A 24,039-nucleotide genomic window follows, 5' to 3' on the forward strand; every position below is an offset into this window, starting at 1 on the left:
CTCACCGTGGGCTTCGGTACCTCCTCGATCATCTGGACCCTGTATTGATCCTGAAGTGCCCAGCGGTTGAGCTCCAGCGTGAAGATCCCAGCGTCGAATTTTGTGGCATTCCTGATTTCCAGCTCCCCAGAACTGAGGTTCAAGGTTGTCCGGCCTTTAAAGCTCCGATAACAAACCACATCCTGTTTGTCTTTCACCCACTCGCACACCAAGTTCCTGTCCAGCTTCCAGGTGATGTCCCAGATCTCCTCTGAGATGGACGGATTCAGCCGCAGCTCCGCTCCTTCCTTGAAGTACAGCGACTTGACGGTGAAGGAGAAACACTGAGGCGCCGCTAAAAGCAGCGAGAAGAACCAGAAGGCTGTTTGTTTCTCCATGTTGAACTCCAGGAACGCGCCGACTTACCACCAACTCGTCTGAGAATGACTGTTCAGGCGAGCGAGCCGGCTTCCTGAGGCATCGGGGGTGGTGGGGGGGTGTTTATTCCTCTTGAAGCTCACATGGTTGGTAATGTTCAATGGGCGTGGCGTGGTCGGTGTGACTCATTGTAAACCTTCAAGTTGAGACAGTAGATTTTTTGGGGGGGTTTTCAGAGGCTCTGTGTTGTTTCAGTCTAAATTGGTTAAAAGTTGAATTGTGAATAGTTAAAAGTTCTTGTATTTTTATAGTTTATTTGTAGCACTGAAGAGTTCATATTTTTAATTTATGTTTTATCATTTTGCATTTTTTCAGGGATTCTGTGTTGTTTGATTTTACATGTGTTGAGTGTATAAAAAGCTAAAATTGTTTTTTATTTCACAATTTATTTTTTGTAGATCTGTAAATATTTTAATTTATATTTCGTGTGTTTTTCGGGGATCCTGTGTTTAAATCACTTTAAATGTTACGTACTAAAAATTTTATTCTTGTATTTCATAGTTTATTTGTGGTTGAACTGAAAAGCGACTATTTTTAATGTACATTTTCTTGTGTCATGTGTTTTTCAGGGAGTCTGCGTTGCTTGACTTTAAAGTTGCTTCGTATAAAAGAGTTAAAAGTTTAATTGAGTTAAAAGTTCGTTGTAGAGTGAAAAAAAAATAAAGGCTATTATAATATAGTAGTATAATACATTTGTTTATTAATTCTTAATTCATTTTGTGCATAATGTTACATTATTATTGGTAATATATCGATTATAGCAATAAAAAAAATCTGAAGAGCCGTTTGGGAGCCGAAAGAGCCGGCTCTTTTTAGTGAGCCGAGCCTAAAGAGCCGGTTCTCTAAAAAGACCCGGAATTCCCATCACTATTGTTTCCGGGCCCCGTTCAAGGCGCTGTTTCCTGCGAACCTTTGTACCTGGGGAGCTAAAACATATTCCAGCCCTGGAAGTTCACCAGTTGTTGGTGTTTGAGAAAGTTAGAACCAACCTTTGTCTCCGCAATCCTTCCTTCTCACACCACAGCTCTTTGAAAGACATGTTTTTTTTCCCCACATGCACATACCATTTTTTTTTTTATTCAACACTTAAAATCATGGATGTATTAGGTAACACTTTTTTACCTTGGTGTAAAAAAAAAACACCCAGAGGATAACACACACACACGAAGACACACACTTCTTTCTCTGTACTGGGCTGCAGTTCTGGCAGCGGAGCGGCAGCCTGGATTTCTGTGGCGTCGACGCCGCTTCCTTCTCTGCAGCTTTCTGCCGGCCGTGGACCCGCGCCTCCTTCTTTCCTCCCTTCTTCTTCTTCTGCGGGGAGCAAGAACAACTCGTCACGTGAGGCTGAAGGGGTTTTGATGCTACACGTTTCGGAGGCCGTCGCCCACCTTAAAGAAGGGCAGCCGCTTGCTCTCGTTAAACACCAGGTTCTCGTCGATGAAGGACGGCTCCGTGGCCACGCTTTGGTTGCAGGTGCTCAGCTCCTCCTCCAGAGAGTCCTGGGCCACGAGCCGGGAGGGCAAGGTGAGAAACGCACACTGCACATTTGCAGAAGATACCAGACGTACGTGACCCACCTGGCTGTGGCCGTCCTCCTCCTCCAGCTCCTCCTTTTCCTCTTCCACCAAGGCGGCCTGCAGCTCCTCCTGCTGCTTCTTCAGGCTCTCCAGGAGCTCGCCCCGGCTCCGTGACTTCTCCATCTGCCGGGGGTAAACGTACTCCCGCCGCTGCGGGGTCGCGCCTGGGGAACGGGGACAGGAGGAGACCTTCTCAGACGGCGTCTTCACTCGGTGGCTCCGAGGAGAGCGAGGGTTCGGGCACTGACCTGTAGGGACGTCCTGCTGAAGCTCCTCCATCAGGAAGCCGCTGACCAACCGCCGGCTCCCATCTAGGCGGGACCGGATCTCGGCCGTCTGCTGGTCCAGAGCCGCCCGGTCAGCGGAGGTTCGGCTCTGCAGCGCCGCCAGTGCCTGCTGCAGCTCATCCTGCTGGTTTGTGAGCTCCTTCTCCACCGCCTGGAGCTGCGTGGCGCAGTGTGTCTGCACACCCTGGGGAGCGGCGGGTGGAGGAAGCCTTTAAACCTCCTCCCAAAAAACAAACCAACAAAAAAACAAAGTGACGTTACCTCTTGCTGGGCCCCCGCCTCAGTGGAGAGCTCCCCCAAAAAGGAGAGGCGTTCCTGGGCTTGCTTCTCGGCGTGCTCCCTGGCCCTGGAGCTCCACCGGAGGTCACGCTCCAGCAGACCTGCGGGTCACAAGTACACGGTCTCACACACCTGCTGACGTTCACCAGGGGGTTGGTGAACGTCAGCAGGTTCCTGACGGGGGCTCCGACCAGACACGGAGCCGTGCAGGTGGGTGCAGCAGCCGGCCAGCTCTTCCAGCGTTTCCCGGCTGTTGTCGGCGTTGAGCCGCAGCGAGGCGGCGAGGGAGGAGGAGGCGGAGGAGAGGAGGTCCGCCTGCGCTGAAGCCTGGAGTTCTGCTACGTTGCAGCCGCTGCAGACAAGGAGACACGGCATTTGAGCTGTCAAGGGGTTACTGTAACAGGTTGGGGCCTAAAGTTCGGCAGCTGACCTCTCGATGCTCCCCTGGAGGTCCCGCAGGGGGGCGCCCAGCGCCGCAGAGGCCGAGCACAGGTCGGCATAGTCCTTCTGGGTCTCCAGGGCCAGCAGGTTCAGCTGGTCCTGCAGGCACTGGATGGTCTGCTTCATGCCCTGAAAGAAGCAGCGGCGGCCCTTAGGCGACGATCAGGTAACTATGGCAACAACAACCTCCTGAAGCATGCAGTCAGGGAGACCCTCCGCATCGGGGTCCCACCTCTCGATATTTCACTTTCAGTACGTTCAGCGCACGGGGGAAAAGACGAGCACTCTCACCGCCTGCTGTCGCTCCTGCGCCCGGCGGATGGCGTCCTCCAGCCTGTCGCGTTCTTCCAGCAGGGAGCCCAGGCCGCGGGAAGCGTTGTCCCGCAGCGCCGCCAGGTCCCGTGCCAAGCCGATGAAGAACGCGCCCATGTCCTTCATCGCCTCCACCTGGTCGGAGGGACCAATGACGAAGACACCATCAAAACGGATCCGTGACCCCGGAGATCCCCGGGCCACGCAGACCGGAGGTGTACGAACCTTGTCGGCCAGGTCTCGCTGCGCCTCCACCGCCGCTCCCAGCGTTTGACTCAGCTCCCTCACGACCGGGAGCCCCGCCAGGGTCTGACCTACCAGCACCTCCTCCATGTCTCGCTGATGCTCCTCCTAGCGGTGAAAGATGGGGCGCATGTTAAAAAGAGCGAGATGTTGAAGCTTGATACACACACATCAGCTGCGCGAGGCTCAGCAGCAGTTCCAGCAGACGCTCCTTGTCCTGCAGACACAGCGACCGCTGCTGCCGAACCTTCTCCTGACAGCGAGCCACACCGGCCGCCACCAGCTGCCCGACCCCGCCAATGAAGGACTCCACACTGCCCAGCGCTCCCCTCAACGCCACTTTGTTCATGGAGAGGAAGCCATCTGAAAGGACGGAGCGTTAGGCCCCTTTCTCACAACCAACCACTGTGCAATCCCTTGTTCTTCACTATGGCCACCAGCACACCTCAAACATCTGCAGCTCAGTTTTTTTTTAAACGTAATTCTAAATTTGAAGAGGATGTTGATTTTGTAATGTCGACATAAAAATATGTAGCCGTACCACCTTGGCGTCCACCAGCTGCTCTTGAACCTCTTCACATACACCCAGTCGAGAGCCTCGTCGTTTCGGTCCGGTTTTTCGTTGTCTGGTCCAGGCCTGCATTCACTTCCTCTTGCTCCTTTAGGGTAGTGCTACTTGGTTCTGAAGGAGGGGCAGACGGCATGACCATCTCTCTTGCTCTGTTCTTCACGTCCGGCCCCTCATCAGTGTCTTCATCGTCTGTCGGGAGGAGTTGTCCCCTCCCCTTTACTGTCCCGGTAATTTGAAACATGGGGAGGAGACGAGTTAAAGGAGCTGCGGGGGAGTCGCTGGGGGTGGAGTAAGGAGGAGGCAGGCTGGGGTGGAGTTGCCGTCTCATCTGAGTTTGATGTTTTGCCTTTCCTGAACATGCGGTCGGGGTGGTGGTGACAGCTGCGGCTTTAGTGCAGTCCTCTGTTTGTCCCTCCATTTTTGCCACAAGGTTTGCAATATGTGGTAACATACTTACTCGTTCCAAGGCAATATCACCTTTCTTGGCCCACTTCCCAGTGTTGCGCCTCCATTTAGGCACGCTACATTCTTCCTCCCACCTGGCTTTACAATAAGATATTTCCATTTTTCCGCTTAATAACTGTGTCTTAAACATTCTTGTTAAAGGTCTGGTGTAATCTGGTTTTGGCCAATAAGTTCGCTTTTTCTCTTGTTTTTCAAATTGTTTAAGTTTTACGGTCATCATCTGGGGGGTGGTGGTGTACACCCCAGACGTGAGCGTTTCTACAATCATATTCCATCTATCGGCGAAGGTGGGGGAACCACCTTTACCCTCCTCCGCCAGCACCATCTTACAATCAGTTTTCCTTGTCATTCACACAGCAATCTGCACTTTCACGCCTACTTCAACAGGCTGCCAGTTTACGTTTGCACCGCTAGGTTTCCACTGACACCGCTGCTTCAGCGATCCGGCACAGCATTCACACACAGAATTCAATATACGTATATTATAACTCTTACCCTTACCCTCATTCCCCCCCCCCTTTTTTTCTGATGTTCTATTGTTTTTTGTCTTCCTAATATTCCATTGTTTTTTGTCTTTCTTTGGCTTTTTGAACACTAACAGTCAGCACGGAGTGATAACTGCCCTGTTAGGTGGGGTCATAAAACCCCCACTGCGCTTTATTGCCAGTGTCTCAGAGATTTCCTTAATCTCGACTGGTCTCAGACTCAGCCGCCATAAATTTTCTATATTGTTTAATTATTTTTGGTTTCCAAAACAAAAATAAAAATAAATAATGGGAACGGTATTTTGAACACTAGCGATCCACACGGCGCGATCAGTTCCGCTGATCCACTAGGTGGAGTTTTCGGCTCCCGCTGTCTTCTTTCACAGTGTCTCAGAGGTTTTCCTAACCTCGACTGGTTATGGATTGATCACCGTTCTCCAGGAGTCCTCGACTCCTCCGGAGGTTCTCTCTCAACCTCAACTTCACTTCACTTCGGATCCCACACAATAACCCTCTGACTCCCCACTTTGATCGATTAGTTCCTCTCCGTCTCTTGTTTTCCCGATTTATTTTCAAATTTCGGTTTTTAGTTTTTTTCCCAATTCCAGGCTCTACTCTGTATCAGATTACGGTCATCCGTTGATTCCAGTAATTTATAATATCCAATCACAGTTTTTGGAAAAGGAAACTGCTTACCTTTAGTTGCGCGCGCTGTTTGGAATCGACAGTTTCCGTCCTCGAATACCTTCGAGCCTGCTTTTTTCCCGCTGAGAAATCACGTCGGGAAGACCACACCAGTTGACAATCACATTTGATAATCACGCCAGGGTCACTAATTTGTCCGTTTTTGTGGCTCCTGCCACGGGACCGGACTTTGTTGTCCCGGTGTGTTCAGATTATCATTCAGGGAAAAGCGTCACAACGGCCAGGAACTAATCAAGCAAGAATGGTTTATTCAAAGTCAGGAAAATACACTTAGGATTATCCCGGGCCAGAATGAATGTCACCCCGCGAGGATCGTTCGGCTCCTCTAGACACCCGCTGAGACGCGTCCAGTCGAATGAGTAGATGAAGAAGTTCTGGCCCCGATCCAAAGGATCAGGCTCATTTTATACCTTTTGGCCAAAAGGGTCGGAGGGAGTCCTGACAATGGCCTCCCCGACCCCCCCAGTTTTACGCTCTCTAGGAGTGCGGCCATCTGGGCTGCGGGGCCTCGTAAACCGCGCTTCGATCAGAGCTGTTGGTCGGAGGAAGTTTTGATAAACTTCCTCCGACCCCGGGTTTACGCTCTTTTGGACCGTGAGCACCTGGATTGTGTAAAACCGTGCTTTGATCGAAGTCGCGGTTCGGAAGAAGTCCTGATAGTGACTTCCTCCGACCCCTGGCTCTAGTCGATTATCCCCGGGGGGTGTCATTGGAACAGCAGGGTAGCGCATTCCTTCACCTTCCATGATGGGGTCTCGCAGTTACATTTTACAGTCTTTGCAATTGATAGCGAAATAATGATGTGAGGTTGGAGATTCTATAATTTGACGTAAGATATTTTGCAAGTCCCTCTCTTGACGTGAGCGTCCCCACGTCACACAAGGACTACAAAAAATAAGTAAATACAACAAATGCGTGCAAACACAAGGTATTATAACGGACTATTCTGACAATATAATATAGTGCAGAAATACACACAGACACACACACCAGTCCTTAGCTGACCCCCAAGACAAAAACTCCCCCGACCGACCGCGTTGAGGGGAAACCCGAGTCCAGACACCAAGACAAAGAAAAGCAGAAACAAAGTGAAACAGTGGTGGAAAAAAAGTTGAAGATGCACAACTCCATGGGCGACACCTGTTACATCATCCTGATGGCGCGTAAAAATGACTATAAAAGGAAACCCAAACTTAGTAAAACAGAAACATGTTGAACATGAAACGCATCACTGATCCAAAGAGTTTATTATTCTTTTATTGATTTTGTTCATTTTTATTGACCATGGACAAGAAAACACCATAAAAATTGGATGCATTCTAATTAATCACAGGAAGGTATAAAAAAGAAGATAGAAATCCAAGAGCATAACAAGCAAGCACACACACACACACACACACACACACACACACACACACGCGCGCGTGACCATTTTGATCCTGTAACTCTGGTGCTTTAGTCTAAAAACACACACATAAAAAAATATGTCAGCGTCTGCAGTTCTTTGTGGAGTCTAGGCTGGGTTTGAGAGCGGTTCTCCTTCCTTTGGTATTATTTGAGGATCTTCTGAACCATTTTCCTTCGCAGTCTTTCTTCTGAAACATCTACTGATCCGTTCGTGGATGGATTTCTGTTCCTTGATTGTTAAAGCAACCAAAACAGAAACGCAAATCAAACCCAAAACCAAACCCACCACCACCAAATATACAGGTGGTGGAGGTGGAAGGAATAAAGGGTTCTGCAAGGGGTCGCTCCATTTCTGACTGACTGGGTTCTTCAGCCTGCAGGAGAACTTCTCAGCCTTCTGGATGCTGTTGCCGTTGTAGACGGTGATGTCTTTCCTGTCAATATCCCACTCATCATCTCCCAGTCTCCACAGGTAGCTGACAGGTCCCACATTCTCAGTGTTTCCGTCACAGCTCAAGGTGCATTTCTCCGATTTAGGACCACAGGATGGTGGATCGATGCTCACCGTGGGCTTCGGTACCTCCTCGATCATCTGGACCCTGTATTGGTCCTGAAGAGCCCAGCGGTTGAACTCCAGTGTGAAGTTCCCAGCGTCGTATTTAGTGGCATTCCTGATTTCCAGCTCCCCAGAACTGAGGTTCACGGTTGTCCGGCCTTTAAAGCTCCGATAACAAACCACATCCAGTTTGTCTTTCACCCACTCGCACACCAAGTTCCCGTCCAGCTTCCAGGTGATGTCCCGCATTTCCTCTGAGATGGACGGATTCAGCCGCAGCTCCGCTCCTTCCTTGAAGTACAGCGACTTGACGGTGAAGGAGAAACACTGAGGCGCCGCTAAAAGAAGCGAGAAGAACCAGAAGGCCGTTTGTTTCTCCATGTTGAACACCGGGAAAACACGTCGACCAACCAACTTTAACGCAAGTGAGCCACCTACGTGAGACGGACAAAAGCGGCTGATTGGTTGAGAGGTGGATCCCCCGTGACGTATATCCCTCTTTTACCGTACATGATTGGTCAATGGGCGTGGCGTGGTCGGTGACTAAATGTCGACCGTCGACAGAGAATGCGGATCCTTGACTGTCACACATTTCAATTTATATATTTTTGCGTGTTTTTCAGAGGCTCTGTGTTGTTTCAGTCTAAATTGGTTAAAAGTGGAATTGTGAATAGTTAAAAGTTCTTGGATTTTTATAGTTTATTTATAGCACTGAAGAGTTCATATTTTTAATTTATGTTTTATCATTTTGCATTTTTTCAGGGATTCTGTGTTGTTTGATTTTACATTTGTTGAGTGTATAAAAAGCTAAAATTGTTTTTTATTTCACAATTTATTTTTTGTAGATCTGTAAATATTTTAATTTATATTTCGTGTGTTTTTCAGGGATCCTGTGTTTAAATCACTTTAAATGTTACGTACAAAAAAGTTTATTCTTGTATTTCATAGTTTATTTGTGGTTGAACTGAAAAGCGAATATTTTTAATTTACATTTTCTTGTGTCATGTGTTTTTCAGGGAGTCTGCGTTGCTTGACTTTAAAGTTGCTTCGTATAAAAGAGTTAAAAGTTTAAATAAGTTAAAAGTTCGTTGTAGAGTGAAAAAAATAAAGGCTATTATAATATAGTAGTATAATACATTTGTTTATTAATTCTTAATTCATTTTGTGCATAATGTTACATTATTATTGGTAATATATTGATTCTAGCAACAAAAAAAATCTGAAGAGCCGTTTGGGAGCCGAAAGAGCCGGCTCTCTAAAAAGACCCGGAATTCCCATCACTATTGTTTCCGGGCCCCGTTCAAGGCGCTGTTTCCTGCGAACCTTTGTACCTGGGGAGCTAAAACATATTCCACCCCTGGAAGTTCACCAGTTGTTGGTGTTTGAGAAAGATAGAACCAACCTTTGTCTCCGCAATCCTTCCTTCTCACACCACAGCTCTTTGAAAGACATGTTTTTTTTCCCCACATGCACATACCATTTTTTTTTTTATTCAACACTTAAAATCATGGATGTATTAGGTAAGATTTTTTTTACCCTGGAAAAAAAAACACCCAGAGGATAACACACACACACAAAGACACACACACACACACATGGAGACACAGACTTCTTTCCCTGAATGGGGCTTCAGTTCTGGCAGCGAAGCGGCAGCCTGGATTTCTGTGGCGTCGACGCCGCTTCCTTCTCTGCAGCTTTCTGCCGGCCGTGGACCCGCGCCTCCTTCTTTCCTCCCTTCTTCTTCTTCTGCGGGGAGCAAGAACAACTCATCACGTGAGGCTGAAGGGGTTTTGATGCGACACGTTTCGGAGGCCGTCGCCCACCTTAAAGAAGGGCAGCCGCTTGCTCTCGTTAAACACCAGGTTCTCGTCGATGAAGGACGGCTCCGTGGCCACGCTTTGGTTGCAGGTGTTCAGCTCCTCCTCCAGAGAGTCCTGGGTCACGAGCCGGGAGGGCAAGGTGAGAAACGCACACTGCACATTTGCAGAAGATACCAGACGTACGTGACCCACCTGGCTGTGGCCGTCCTCCTCCTCCAGCTCCTCCTCTTCCTCTTCCACCAAGGCGGCCTGCAGCTCCTCCTGCTGCTTCTTCAGGCTCTCCAGGAGCTCGCCCCGGCTCCGTGACTTCTCCATCTGCCGGGGGTAAACGTACTCCCGCTGCTGCGGGGTCGCGCCTGGGGAACGGGGACAGCAGGAGACCTTCTCAGATGGCGTCTTCACTCGGGAATCCGAGGAGAGCGTGGGTTCGGGCACTGACCTGTAGGGACGTCCTGCTGAAGCTCCTCCATCAGGAAGCCGCTGACCAGCCGCCGGCTCCCGTCCAGGCGGGACCGGATCTCGGCCGTCCGCCGGTCCAGAGCCGCCCGGTCGGCGGAGGTTCGGCTCTGCAGCGCCGCCAGTGCCTGCTGCAGCTCATCCTGCTGGTTCATGAGCTCCTTCTCCACCGCCTGGAGCTGCGTGGCGCAGTGTGTCTGCACACCCTGGGGAGCGGCGGGTGGAGGAAGCCTTTAAACCTCCTCCCAAAAAACAAACCAACAAAAAAACAAAGTAATGTTACCTCTTGCTGGGCCCCCGCCTCAGTGGAGAGCTCCCCCAAAAAGGAGAGGCGTTCCTGGGCTTGCTTCTCGGCGTGCTCCCTGGCCCTGGAGCTCCACCGGAGGTCACGCTCCACCAGACCGGCGGGTCACAAGTACACGGTCTCACACACCTGCTGACGTTCACCAGGGGGTTGGTGAACGTCAGGAGGTTCCTGACGGGGGCTAGTACCAGACACGGAGCCGTGCAGGTGGGTGCAGCAGCCGGCCAGCTCTTCCAGCGTTTCCCGGCTGTTGTCGGCGTTGAGCCGCAGCGAGGCGGCGAGGGACCAATGACGAAGACACCATCAAAACGGATCCGTGACTCCGGAGATCCCCGGGCCACGCAGACCGGAGGTGTACGAACCTTGTCGGCCAGGTCTCGCTGCGCCTCCACCGCCGCTCCCAGCGTTTGACTCAGCTCCCTCACGACCGGGAGCCCCGCCAGGGTCTGACCTACCAGCACCTCCTCCATGTCTCGCTGATGCTCCTCCTAGCGGTGAGAGATGGGGCGCATGTTAAAAAGAGCGAGATGTTGAAGCTTGATAGACAGGCATCGGCTGCGCGAGGCTCACCAGCAGCTCCAGCAGACGCTCCTTGTCCTGCAGACACAGCGACCGCTGCTGCCGAACCTTCTCCTGACAGCGAGCCACGCCCGCCGCCACCAGCTGCCCGACCCCGCCCACGAAGGACTCCACACTGCCCAGCGCTCCCCTCAGCGCCACTTCGTTCATGGAGAGGAAGCCATCTGAAAGGACGGAGCGTTAGGCTCCTTTCTCATGACCAACCACTGTGCTCCACTGTGTGGCTTATCAGCTTAATTCCTCCACAGAACATCTCCCTTGTTCTTCACTATGGCCACCAGCACACCTCAAACATCTGCAGCTCAGTTTTTTTTTAAACGTAATTCTAAATTTGAAGAGGATGTTGATTTTGTAACGTCAACATAAAAAAACATAAAAATATGTAGCCGGCAGGAGAACTTCTCAACCTTCTGGATGATGTTGCCGTTGGAGACGGTGATGACTTTTAAATCATTCTCCAGTTGAACATCTCCCAGTCTCCACAGGTAGCTGACAGGTCCCACATTCTCAGTGTTTCCGTCACAGCTCAAGGTGCATTTCTCGGATTCAGGACCACAGGAAGGTGGATCGACGCTCACCGTGGGCTTCGGTACCTCCTCGATCATCTGGACCCTGTATTGATCCTGAAGAACCCGGCGGTTGAGCTCCAGTGTGAAGATCCCAGAGTCTTCTTTAGTGGCATTCCTGATTTCCAGCTCCCCAGAACTGAGGTTCAAGGTTGTCCGCCCCTTAAAGCTCCGATAATAAACCAAATCCAGTTTGTCTTTCACCCACTCGCACACCAAGTTGAAGTACAGCGACGTGACGGTGAAGGAGAAACACTGAGGCGCCGCTGAAAGCAGCGAGAAGAACCAGAGGGCTGTTTCTTTCTGCATGTTGGCTTCAGGAACACCGAGGTTCTACTCAACTCTGAGAAAACCAAATACTTCGGTCCAACTTTAAACCGATTTCAAAATCCAAATGGCGGATTAGATTTCGGTTACGATTTTAAGGTCTTTCCTGTAACACCCTATCATGTTGCCAGATCTTTCTGAAGATTTAGTGATTAAGTGATGAGCTGATGATCGCTATGGTTATGAAAGGGCTTCCAGGACCGTACAAGCCCTTCGTCATTCACGTAACTCAAGCAGTGAAAAATGACGTTTATTCAGTTCAAGAGTAAACTAAGAAGTTATGAAGAGACTGAAAAGTTTGACAGCAAAACCAAATCAGACAATGTCATGAAAGTGGACATGTCAACGGTGATCTGCTATGGATGTGGAAACCGTGGCCATATGGCAAAAGCTTGTCACCAAAAATCAGGGCCAAAATGGTGCAGCTATCACAGAAGCACAACCCACACCGACGAGACATGCAGAAGAAAATCCAAGCCCAAAGAAGACTCGGTCAAACAAAACACAGACGTCCAAGACAAAGATAAGGAAGACGAGCAAACTTTTGTATTCAAGGTCAGTCAAAAAGTCCCTCCGGAAAATATCAGAAAAAATGGACTGATGGTAGACTGTGGCGCTACATCACACATCATAACACAAGAAGACAAATTCATAAGATTTGATGAGTTTTTCAACCCAAACAAACATTACATGGAGCTAGCAGACAGGACCAGAAGAAACAAAGTGGCACTAAAAAGAGGTGATGCAGAAGTGTTACTCCAGGACATTGAAGGAAAACCTGTCCTGGTAACCTTAAGGGGAGCCTTATTCATCCCATCATATCCTCAGGACTTCATATCGGTGAAGGCAGCCACAGCTGATGGAGCCAGCGTGATATTCAAAGAAGGAGAGAACAGATTCATAACCAAAGAAGGAAAAATTTTCAGCATTGAGGAATGTGACAGACTCTACTACATAAGAACGGTAAATTATCAACAACTTTATGATGATACAGTAAATGACATGATGTCCAGAGATAAAGTAAACTTAACTTGTGATGTCAAAACATGGCATGAAATTATGGGACACTGCAATGTAAAAGATGTATTAAAATGACCAAACTTAGTAGAGGGTATGAAGATTACAGGTCAGACCAAGGTAGACTGTAACGTATGCACAGAGGGAAAATTCACAAATAGCAGAAACAGGCAAGCTGATGCAAAAGCTGATGCAACCCCTAAAAATGGTACACACTGACTTATCAGGCCCGATTGAACCAGCTGGTCAAGAAGGGCATAAGTATGTCATTTCATTCACAGATGATTATTCAGGGGCAGTATTTGTATATTTTCTCAAATACAAGAGTGAAGCTACATTAGCAACAGAGAAGTTCCTTGCTGACAGCGCAGCGTATGGTCGTGTCAAATGTATCAGGTCAGACAACGGGACTGAATACACAGGAAATGCTTTTCAATCTCTTCTAAGGGAGAAAGGCAGAAGACATGAAACATCATCCCCATACTCTCCCCATCAAAATGGGACAGCAGAAAGACAATGGAGGACCCTTTTTGAAATGGCAAGGTGTATGCTAATAGAAAAAGGATTACCAAAGGTTTTGTGGCCTTATGCTGTCCAGACCGCTGCTCATATTCGAAATAGATGTTACAATGACAGACACAAAAATACCCCATACTTCATGTTAACAGGGAGAAAGCCAAATCTTTCAAAAATGTGGATATTCGGAACTGAGTGCTATGCATACAAACATGACACTAAGAAATTGGATCCCAGATGTGAAAGAGGAATATTTGTGGGATACAGTAAGAAAAGCCCTTCATACCTGGTCTATAATCCACTTACAGAAAAAGTGTCAAAACAGAGACTGGTGAAATTTATCAAAAAGGGAAGAATTGAACAACAAACACAAACTGATGATTATGAGACAGAAATCCAGGGATATGAAGGCACAGAATCTACAGATGAAACCAGTATTGATGTGTCACAAAGTGAAAATAAAACAGACAACCATATACAGAATGAGGATGAGAGTACTAACGCAGATGTGTCGCATGACGAAGAAACAGCAGAAAATGTCCAAAATGAAAAAGAGACGAGGTCAGACATAAAACCCAGATATAATCAAACCAGTCGCTATCCTAGACGAAAAAGGGTCATTCCAAGGTATTTAGAGGATTATCAGACGGACTATATTAACAATGATAAAAACCATACAACTATTGATTACTGTTACAGGACTGTGTGCGGAGTCCCACAGAATTATAGTGAAGCACTGAAGTCACCACTGGCACCCGGGTGGAATTGTGCCATGAGGGAAGAGATTGACTCGCTTAAACAGAATGACACATTTGAACTGACAACTTTACCTGAAGGGAGAAAAGTAATTGGAGGAAAATGGGTATTTGCCCTTAAAGAAAATGCTGAAGGAGGACAAATATTTAAGGTGAGATATGTAGCTAAGGGTTACAATCAAACAGAAGGCATAGACTACTATGAAACTTTTGCACCGACAGCTAACATTACATCAGTGCGGGCACTAATGCAGATAGCCGTACAAAATAACCTCATTGTCCATCAAATGGATGTTAAGACGGCATATTTACATGCTCCTATACATGAGGAGATTTTCTTGGAACAACCAGAAGGGTTTGAAATGATGTCAGAAACAGGAGAGAAACTAGTGTATAGATTAAAGAAATCTCTTTATGGCCTGAAACAATCAGGAAGAAACTGGTATGAACTCCTAAATGACCATTTACAACAGGACAACTTTGTGAGAAATCTCTCTGACCACTGTGTGTACAGAAAACAGACGGAAAAATGGTGACACAATCATTGTAATAATTTGGGTAGATGATTTAATTATTGCCGCAAGCAGCAATGATGCACTCAGCACATTTAAACAGAACATGAAATTCAAGTTCAACATGAAAGACCTGGGGAAACTATCATATTTTTTGGGCATACAATTTGAACAAAAGGGGGATGAAATCAAAATGAACCAGACAAAGTACATCCTAAAAATGCTAGAGAGATTTGGAATGTCAGAATGTAAAGCAAGATCTACTCCAAGTGAGCAAAAATTAGAGGGCATCCCTGTAGCTGATGAAAATGAGCAAAGTGAACCTGTCGACCCCAAAGAATATCGTGAGATTGTAGGCAGTCTTATTCATGCCATGACTTGCACCAGACCTGATATCAGCTGGATAGTGAGCAAACTATCACAGAATCTGGCAATGCCAAAAGGAGAAAACTTAGTAGCTGCAAAACATGTCCTGAGGTATTTGAAGGGGACAGCTGATTATGAACTAAGTTTCAAGAAAAATAAGGAGGATTTGAACCTGATAGCTTACAGTGATTCAGACTGGGCATCATCTGTCGAAGACAGACGTAGCACTACAGGCTACTGTTTCAGTTTAACAAAACAAGGCCCAGCCATTGCATGGAAGTCAAGGAAACAGCCCACAGTGGCTCTGTCAACATGTGAGGCTGAATACATCGGCCGAGCCACCACCGCACAAGAAAACATGTACCTGTCTCAACTGTTAAACGGTATGAACCGATGTTGATTCCCGGAGCTGTGAAGAAGAAAATAAAAGACGATTCAAACAAGGCAAACTTGTGAATTCCTTCCGAAACATGGAAAACGAAGAAGCTGCAAACTTAAACGCAACAGTCCTTCTCCCTGAGGAGAGACATGAGGTCCAAACAGGTCGTCTCCTCTGTGCTACGAGGTCAAAGTCTGTCCAGTTCAGACTCGCCTGGGTTACTGAGCGGTTCTCCTTCCGTCCGGGTTACTTCAGGACTATTTTCCCTCACAGTCCTTCCACTCAAACATGTACTGATTTTTTGGTGGAAATATTTTCGTTTCCAAATTGCAAAAACAACCAAACACAAAACCACCAACCCCACCAACACCAAAACCCAATATGGAAATTGAAGGAATAAAGGGTTCTGCAAGGGGTCGCTCCATTTCTGACTGACTGGGTTCTTCAGCCTGCAGGAGAACTTCTCAGCCTTCTGGATGATGTTGCCATTGGAGAAGGTGATGTCTTTTGTATCATTCTCCAGTTGAACATCTCCCAGTCTCCACAGGAAGCTGACAGGTCCCACATTCTCAGTGTTTGCGTCGCAGCTCAAGGTGCATTTCTCCGATTTAGGACCACAGGATGGTGGATCGATGCTCACCATGGGCTTCGGTACCTCCTCAATCATCTGGACCCTGTATTGATCCTGGAAAACACGGTATTTGAACTCCAGTGTGAAGATCCCAGCGTCTTCTTTAGTGGCATTCCTGATTTCCAGCTCCGCGGTTCTGGTGTTCAAGGTCCTCCGGCCTTTAAACCTTGAAGAATAAACCACATCCAGTTTGTCTTTCACCCACTCGCAAACTGGATTCCCGTCCATCAACCATCCAATAGCCCAGATCTCCTCTGAGATGGATGGTTTCAGCCGCAGCTCCGCTCCTTCCTTGAAGTACAGCGACGTGACGGTGAAGGAGAAACACTGAGGCGCCGCTAAAAGCAGCGAGAAGAACTGGAAAGTTGTTTCTTTCTGCATGTTGGCTTCAGGAACAACGAGGTTCTGCTCAACTCTGAGAAAACCAAATACTTCGGTCCAACTTTAAACCGATTTCAAAATCCAAATGGTGGATTAGATTTCGGTTACGATTTTAAGGTATGTCCTGTAACACCCTATCATGTTGCCAGATCTTTCTGAAGATCTGGAAAAAAAGACGCCAAACTTGGGAAACCAAAACATGCTGAACAAGAAACACGTCAATGAGCCCATGAAGTTTTTTTCATTTAATCATTTAATTGATCCAACCAGGTAAAACCCCCATTGATATAAACATCTCAGTTACAGCAGTGACCTGAGAAAAGAAGAAGAAATACGAAAACACCACCAATCTGGCAACAACACATCCGCTACGGTTCTCCTGAGAAGAACAAACTGAGCCTTTTCTTTGTAAAAAAAAAAAAAAACAAATTGAAATGCAGGGAGAAAAACACTAACACGCACAAACAATCTTGGCCTTTAACTAAATGTGTAGTTATTTTAAAATCTTTAACCTCCAAAAGCCACAAAACCCTTTAGACGCGTCAAGTGAAGATGGTTACTGTGGTTCCAACTTCGAACAGGAACAAGTCCAGAAAGATGTGTTACTTTTAACCTTCATGCTGGATATAAAACAACAACGAGTGTGTTGCATTCATGAAATTAATCTACAAATAAAAAGGAGCTGTGTTGAAAGTTCCCGTCAAAGAAATTACTGAACATCTTCTTGAGTCCTTCTCGTATTTAGAAAAAGTGTGTGTGAGTGTGTTTACCCGCGCAGACCTTCCGCTGAAAACTCTCCTGACCTCTCTGTGGATATTTCCTATTCTAAAAAAAGTAAAATGTGTGTGTGTGTGCGTCGGTGAATTGGACAGGGCCGCCGTCACTGAGCCTCCAGCGCCCTGTAGCGGAGGAATGAAGCTGATGCAACACACAGTGGAGCTATGGGGAGGAGACCTGGAAGCCAGACTGAAGATGGAGGTGAGCGTTTGTGAGCGGCCAGGAAAGAGTGTGTTCTGTTTCCTCGCTTAACGTAACTCATCGGTACCAGTCCTATCGGCTGATCCCCAAGACGAAAACTTTCCCAACCGACCGCGTTGAGGAGCAATCCGAGTCCACAAACCAAGATGGAGAAAAGCGGAAACAAAATTAAAAAAGTGGAGGAAAGAAAGGCGCATGCGCACAACTCCACATGAGACGGCGACACTGTTACGTCATCCTGGCGACTCGTAGAAATAAGTTTAAACGGAACCGCAAACTGAGTGTAACAGAAACATTTTGAACATGAAACACATCCCTGAGCCCACAAGGTCATTAGTCATCTATCGATTGTGTTCATTTTGGGACAAGTGGACAAGAAAACACCATAAAAATTCAATGCATTCTTATCAAAAATAGAAGGTCCGTGTTTAAAAAAGAAGACTACAATCCAAGGGCATAACAAACAAACACACACACACGCAAATGCTGTGATATACAAAAGGCGGCGTCTGCTGCTACGTCAAAGAGTCTAGGCGGAGTTTGGAAGCGGTTCTCCTTCCTTCAGGGGTACTTGAGGACCTTCTAAACCATTTTCCTTCGCAGTCTTTCTTCTGAAACATCTACTGATCCGTTCGTGGGTGGATTTCCGTCCCTTGATTGCTAAAACAACCAAAACAGAAACAAAGATCAAACCCAAACCCAAAGCCACCACCCAATATGGAGGTGGAGGGAATAAAGGGTTCTGCAAGGGGTCGCTCCATTTCTGACTGACTGGGTTCTTCAGCCTGCAGGAGAACTTCTCAACCTTCTGGATGATGTTGTTGTTGGAGACAGTGATGTCTTTTGTATCATTCTCCAGTTGAACATCTCCCAGTCTCCACAGGTAGCTGACAGGTCCCACATTCTCTGTGTTTGCGTCGCAGCTCAAGGTGCATTTCTCCGATTTAGGACCACAGGATGGTGGATCTACGCTCACCGTGGGCTTCGGTACCTCCTCGATCATCTGGACCCTGTATTGATCCTGAAGAGCCCAGCGGTTGAACTCCAGTGTGAAGTTCCCAGCGTCGTATTTAGTGGCATTCCTGATTTCCAGCTCCCCAGAACTGATATTCAAGGTTGTCCGCCCCTTAAAGCTCCGATAACAAACCAAATCCAGTTTGTCTTTCACCCACTCGCACACCAAGTTCCCGTCCAGCTTCCACGTAATGTCTCGCATTTCCTCAAAGATGGACGGATTCAGCCGCAGCTCCGCCCCTTCCTTGAAGTACAGCGACGTGACGGTGAAGGAGAAACACTGAGGCGCCGCTAAAAGCAGCGAGAAGAACCAGAAGGCTGTTTGTTTCTCCATGTTGAACTCCAGGAACGCGCCGACTTACCACCAACTCGTCTGGGAACGACCGTTCAGGCGAGCGAGCCGGCTTCCTGAGGCATTGAGGGGGGGCGATGCGGCGTTTCTTCCGCTTTACATGGACGGTAATGGGCGTGGCGTGTTCGGTGACGAAATGTCGACCGCAAGTAGTAAATGCTGATCTTTTAAGGTTACACATGTCACTGTTACACATTTCAATTTATATATTTTTGCGTGTTTTTCAGAGGCTCTGTGTTGTTTCAGTCTAAATTGGTTAAAAGTTGAATTGTGAATAGTTAAAAGTTCTTGTATTTTTATAGTTTATTTGTAGCACTGAAGAGTTCATATTTTTAATTTATGTTTTATCATTTTGCATTTTTTCAGGGATTCTGTGTTGTTTGATTTTACATGTGTTGAGTGTATAAAAAGCTAAAATTATTTTTTATTTCACAATTTATTTTTTGTAGATCTGTAAATATTTTAATTTATATTTCGTGTGTTTTTCAGGGATCCTGTGTTTAAATCACTTTAAATGTTACGTACAAAAAAGTTTATTCTTGTATTTCATAGTTTATTTGTGGTTGAACTGAAAAGCGAATATTTCTAAATTACATTTTCTTGTGTCATGTGTTTTTCAGGGAGTCTGCGTTGCTTGACTTTAAAGTTGCTTAGTATAAAAGAGTTAAAAGTTTAAAGTTTACAAAAGTTTACAGCTCTTCCCATTAACAATGTTTATGTTCTATGTTTTTCTGTTGTCAACTTGTAAAGCCTCTTTGTGTACCGTGAAAAGCGCTATACAAATCGTATGTATTATTATTATTATTATTAAATGAGTTAAAAGCTGCGGGGTCGCACCTGGGGAACGGGGACAGGAGGAGACCTTCTCAGATGGCGTCTTCAGTCGGTGGCTCCGAGGAGAGCGTGGGTTCGGGCACTGACCTGTAGGGACGTCCTGCTGAAGCTCCTCCATCAGGAAGCCGCTGACCAGCCGCCGGCTCCCGTCCAGGCGGGACCGGATCTCGGCCGTCTGCCGGTCCAGAGCCGCCCGGTCGGCGGAGGTTCGGCTCTGCAGCGCCGCCAGTGCCTGCTGCAGCTCATCCTGCTGGTTCGTGAGCTCCTTCTCCACCGCCTGGAGCTGCGTGGCGCAGTGTGTCTGCACACCCTGGGGAGCGGCGGGTGGAGGAAGCCTTTAAACCTCCTCCCAAAAAACAAACCAACAAAAAAACAAAGTAATGTTACCTCTTGCTGGGCCCCCGCCTCAGTGGAGAGCTCCCCCAAAAAGGAGAGGCGTTCCTGGGCTTGCTTCTCGGCGTGCTCCCTGGTCCTGGAGCTCCACCGGAGGTCACGCTCCACCAGACCTGCGGGTCACAAGTACACGGTCTCACACACCTGCTGACGTTCACCAGGGGGTTGGTGAACGTCAGGAGGTTCCTGACGGGGGCTCCTACCAGACACGGAGCCGTGCAGGTGGGTGCAGCAGCCGGCCAGCTCTTCCAGGGTTTCCCGGCTGTTGTCGGCGTTGAGCCGCAGCGAGGCAGCGAGGGAGGAGGAGGCGGAGGAGAGGAGGTCCGCCTGCGCTGAAGCCTGGAGTTCTGCTGCGTTGCAGCCGCTGCAGACAAGGAGACACGGCATTTGAGCTGTCAAGGGGTTACTGTAACAGGTTGGGGCCTAAAGTTCGGCAGCTGACCTCTCGATGCTCCCCTGGAGGTCCCGCAGGGGGGCGCCCAGCGCCGCAGAGGCCGAGCACAGGTCGGCATAGTCCTTCTGGGTCTCCAGGGCCAGCAGGTTCAGCTGGTCCTGCAGGCACTGGATGGTCTGCTTCATGCCCTGAAAGAAGCAGCGGCGGCCCTTAGGCGACGATCAGGTAACTATGGCAACAACAACCTCCTGAAGCATGCAGTCAGGGAGACCCTCTGCATCGGGGTCCCACCTCTCGATATTTCATTCTTTCAGTACGTTCAGCACACGGGGAAAAAGACGAGCACTCTCACCACCTGCTGTCGCTGCTGCGCCCGGCGGATGGCGTCCTCCAGCCTGTCGCGTTCTTCCAGCAGGGAGCCCAGGCCGCGGGAAGCGTTGTCACGCAGCGCCGCCAGGTCCCGTGCCAAGCCGATGAAGAACGCGCCCATGTCCTTCATCGCCTCCACCTGGCCGGAGGGACCAATGACGAAGACACCATCAAAACGGATCCGTGACCCCGGAGATCCCCGGGCCACGCAGACCGGAGGTGTACGAACCTTGTCGGCCAGGTCTCGCTGCGCCTCCACCGCCGCTCCCAGCGTTTGACTCAGCTCCCTCACGACCGGGAGCCCCGCCAGGGTCTGACCTACCAGCACCTCCTCCATGTCTCGCTGATGTTCCTCCTAGCGGTGAAAGATGGGGCGCATGTTAAAAAGAGCGAGATGTTGAAGCTTGATAGACACACATCAGCTGCGCGAGGCTCACCAGCAGTTCCAGCAGACGCTCCTTGTCCTGCAGACACTGCGACCGCTGCTGCCGAACCTTCTCCTGACAGCGAGACACGCCGGCCGCCACCAGCTGCCCGACCCCGCCCACGAAGGCCTGAGCAGTGTTAGAACTAAAACAAACAAACAAAAAAAACTCCACCTCCGCTTTGCTTGTCAAAAAGTCACATTACCAGGATGGCAAGCATCAGTCCAGCCGCATTTTCTTCCATGGGTTTGGAGACTTTTTTTCTGCATGTTTTTGTTTGGTTATTTGTGTTTGTTTTTTTGTCCTTGTCTACAAAACACAGGCGTCCTTCTCCCTGAGGAGAGACATGAGGTCCAAACAGGTCGTCTCCTCTGTGCTACGAGGTCAAAGTCTGTCCAGCTCAGTCTCGCCTGGGTTACTGAGCGGTTCTCCTTCCGTCCGGTTACTTCAGGACTATTTTCCCTCACAGTCCTTCCACTCAAACATGTACTGATTTTTTGGTGGAAATATTTTCGTTTCCAAATTGCGAAAACAACCAAACACAAAACCACCAACCCCACCAACACCAAAACCCAATATGGAAATTGAAGGATTAACGGGTTCTGCAAGGGGTCGCTCCATTTCTGACTGACTGGGTTCTTCAGCCTGCAGGAGAACTTCTCAGCCTTCTGGATGATGTTGCCATTGGAGAAGGTGATGTCTTTTGTATCATTCTCCAGTTGAACATCTCCCAGTCTCCACAGGTAGCTGACAGGTCCCACATTCTCAGTGTTTGCGTCGCAGCTCAAGGTGCATTTCTCCGATTCAGGACCACAGGATGGTGGATCGATGCTCACCGTGGGCTTCGGTTGTCTTTCACCCACTCGCACACTGGATTCCCGTCCACCATCCATCCAATGGCCCATATCTTCTCTGAGATGGACGGATTCAGCCGCAGCTCCGTTCCTTCCTTGAAGAACAGCGACGTGACGGTGAAGGAGAAACACTGAGGCGCCACGAAAAGCAGTGAGAAGAACCAGAAGGCTGTTTCTTTCCCCATGTTGGCTTCAGGAACATTGAGGTTCTGCTCAACTCTGTGAAATCCAGAAGACTTCAGTGTCTGAGTAAGTTCTTGGGTTGGATGTCGGATGGCAGCGTTACCTGAGAGGAACAATCAAAGTCTAATCTGTCCCTGCTCACCTGTCAGAGAAGTAATATCCCTCTCATCCAATCAGCAGCGTTGTCAGGCAGATCAGCCAGTCTGTTGTCCAATCACAACTCAAAAACCTGCAATATTTTAATAAAAACCCGCCCAGATCTTAAAGGAAACAGAGAAAACAGGTTTTAAGGGAACGAAGTGCAGGGGGAGGTTTGCATAAACACTGTGTTCCATAAAAAGGGACGGAAATAAAACAAATAAAGAATTAAATTACTTGAATTAAAAAGAAAACACACACACACACACTGACAACAAGTAAGATGAGAAATCCTTTAAAACAAGTTGAGCTTTGATTTCTGTTCAGAGTTCACACACTCAAACTGTGATTGTGTTAAACACACATTAGGATCATGGAAATCTGTTAGTTGTTATTAAACACAGAAGCAGTAAAAAGGTTTAAAAACACCAAGAATACACACACACACACACACACACAGTGATCTGTGATCATTATCACATCTGATAATGTGCAGTCAACAACTTCTAACCGAAATAACCCGTTCTCTAAAATCTTGTATCTCTGAGGACGACGGCTTCCTTATCAGCAGGAAGCAGATGGTTTGCAAAAACGCGCCATAATCAACTACATGCTGGGCTGACAGGTCCCACATTCTCAGTGTTTCCGTCGCAGCTCAAGGTGCATTTCTCCGATTTAGGACCACAGGATGGTGGATCTTCGCTCACTGTGGGCTTCGGTACCTCCTCGATCATCTGGGCCCTGTATTGATCCTGAAGAGCCCGGTGGTTGAGATCCAGTGTGAAGATCCCAGCGTCGAATTTTGTGGCATTCCTGATTTCCAGCTCCGCGGTTCTGGTGTTCAAAGTTGTCCGGCCTTTAAGCCTTGAATAATAAACCACATCCAGTTTGTCTTTCACCCATTCGCACACCAAGTTCCCGTCCAGCTTCCAGGTGATGTCCCGCATTTCCTCTGAGATGGACGGATTCAGCCGCAGCTCCGCTCCTTCCTTGAAGTACAGCGACGTGACGGTGAAGGAGAAACGCTGAGGCGCCGCTAAAAGCAGCGAGAAGAACCGGAAAGTTGTTTCTTTCTGCATGTTGGCTTCAGGAACAACGAGGTTCTGCTCAACTCTGAGCAAACCAAATACTTCGGTCCAACTTTAAACCGATTTCAAAATCCAAATGGCGGATTAGATTTCGGTTACGATTTTAAGGTATGTCCTGTAACACCCTATCGTGTTGCCAGATCTTTCTGAAGATTTGAAAAGAAGACGTCAAACTTGGTTAACCAAAACATGCTGAACAAGAAACACGTCGATGAGCCCATGAAGTTTTTTTCATTTAATCATTTAATTGATCCAACCAGGTAAAACCCCCATTGATATCAACATCTCAGTTACAGGAGTGACCTGGAGAAACGAAGAAGAAATACGGAAACACCACCAATCTGGCAACAACACATCCGCTCCGGTTCCCCTGAGAAGAACAAACTGAGCGTTTTCTTTGTAAAAAAAAAAAAGCTGCAAAGTCCTACCTTGATGCCATGATCATATCCCACATTTTATGTTGCATATCATCCTGGTCTCAGGATAAGATAAGATTAGATTAGATTAACTTTATTAATCCCGAAGGAAATTATTGTGCCAGAGTTACAGAAAATATAACAGTAATAAATAATAAAAAGAAAAAGGCAGAATTAGAAATAAAAATAAACTATAAACTATAAGGTGTCTCAGTGAAACTATAAAGTCTCTTAGTAAACAAGT

At 47.8% G+C, this 24,039-nt stretch overlaps 4 protein-coding genes across 6 annotated transcripts; all 4 read right to left on the reverse strand.

Moving 5' to 3' along the window:
• Positions 1-1,142: 1,142 nt before the first annotated feature.
• On the reverse strand, positions 1,143-10,509 carry LOC147236830 (kinesin-like protein KIF11). 2 transcript variants are annotated; one of them, XM_086174574.1, is made up of 5 exons: positions 10,308-10,509; positions 10,008-10,230; positions 1,998-2,161; positions 1,809-1,919; positions 1,143-1,731 (listed from the first exon to the last, which is right to left on the reverse strand). In XM_086174574.1, the coding sequence occupies exons 2-5, from the start codon at positions 10,177-10,179 to the stop codon at positions 1,510-1,512; spliced, it is 669 nt and encodes a 222-aa protein (XP_086030700.1). In that variant the 5' UTR covers positions 10,180-10,230; positions 10,308-10,509; the 3' UTR covers positions 1,143-1,509. The 2 variants fall into 2 exon arrangements, with proteins under 2 accessions (XP_086030700.1, XP_086030708.1); XM_086174582.1 differs by lacking the exons at positions 1,143-1,731; positions 1,809-1,919; positions 1,998-2,161 and adding exons at positions 8,961-9,494; positions 9,572-9,682; positions 9,761-9,924 and having other exon boundaries at positions 10,308-10,505.
• LOC147236831 (kinesin-like protein KIF11-B) lies at positions 2,191-4,920 on the reverse strand. Its single transcript, XM_086160431.1, has 9 exons — positions 4,902-4,920; positions 3,807-3,922; positions 3,542-3,667; positions 3,296-3,451; positions 2,994-3,133; positions 2,755-2,915; positions 2,546-2,664; positions 2,246-2,468; positions 2,191-2,201 (listed from the first exon to the last, which is right to left on the reverse strand). Exons 1-9 carry the CDS (start codon positions 4,918-4,920, stop codon positions 2,191-2,193), a joined length of 1,071 nt encoding a protein of 356 aa, XP_086016557.1.
• Positions 10,304-11,697, reverse strand: LOC147236832 (uncharacterized). The gene is made up of 2 exons (XM_086163029.1): positions 10,899-11,697; positions 10,304-10,816 (listed from the first exon to the last, which is right to left on the reverse strand). Exons 1-2 carry the CDS (start codon positions 11,055-11,057, stop codon positions 10,304-10,306), a joined length of 672 nt encoding a protein of 223 aa, XP_086019155.1. The 5' UTR covers positions 11,058-11,697.
• Positions 11,698-16,633: 4,936 nt separating this feature from the next.
• On the reverse strand, positions 16,634-21,535 carry LOC147236833 (kinesin-like protein KIF11). Of its 2 annotated transcripts, XM_086174537.1 has the most exons (8): positions 21,129-21,535; positions 20,921-21,046; positions 20,675-20,830; positions 20,371-20,510; positions 20,132-20,292; positions 19,923-20,041; positions 19,623-19,845; positions 16,634-19,538 (listed from the first exon to the last, which is right to left on the reverse strand). In XM_086174537.1, exons 2-8 carry the CDS (start codon positions 21,026-21,028, stop codon positions 19,423-19,425), a joined length of 1,023 nt encoding a protein of 340 aa, XP_086030663.1. In that variant the 5' UTR covers positions 21,029-21,046; positions 21,129-21,535; the 3' UTR covers positions 16,634-19,422. The 2 variants fall into 2 exon arrangements, with proteins under 2 accessions (XP_086030663.1, XP_086030656.1); XM_086174530.1 differs by having other exon boundaries at positions 16,634-19,845.
• Between the last annotated feature and the right edge of the window lie 2,504 nt (positions 21,536-24,039).

The sequence above is a fragment of the Fistularia commersonii genome, chromosome 2 (genome assembly GCF_037954325.1).
Source record: "Fistularia commersonii isolate RoL2024-O1a breed Wild chromosome 2, RoL_Fcom_v1.0, whole genome shotgun sequence".
Classification (NCBI taxonomy): domain Eukaryota; kingdom Metazoa; phylum Chordata; class Actinopteri; order Syngnathiformes; family Fistulariidae; genus Fistularia; species Fistularia commersonii.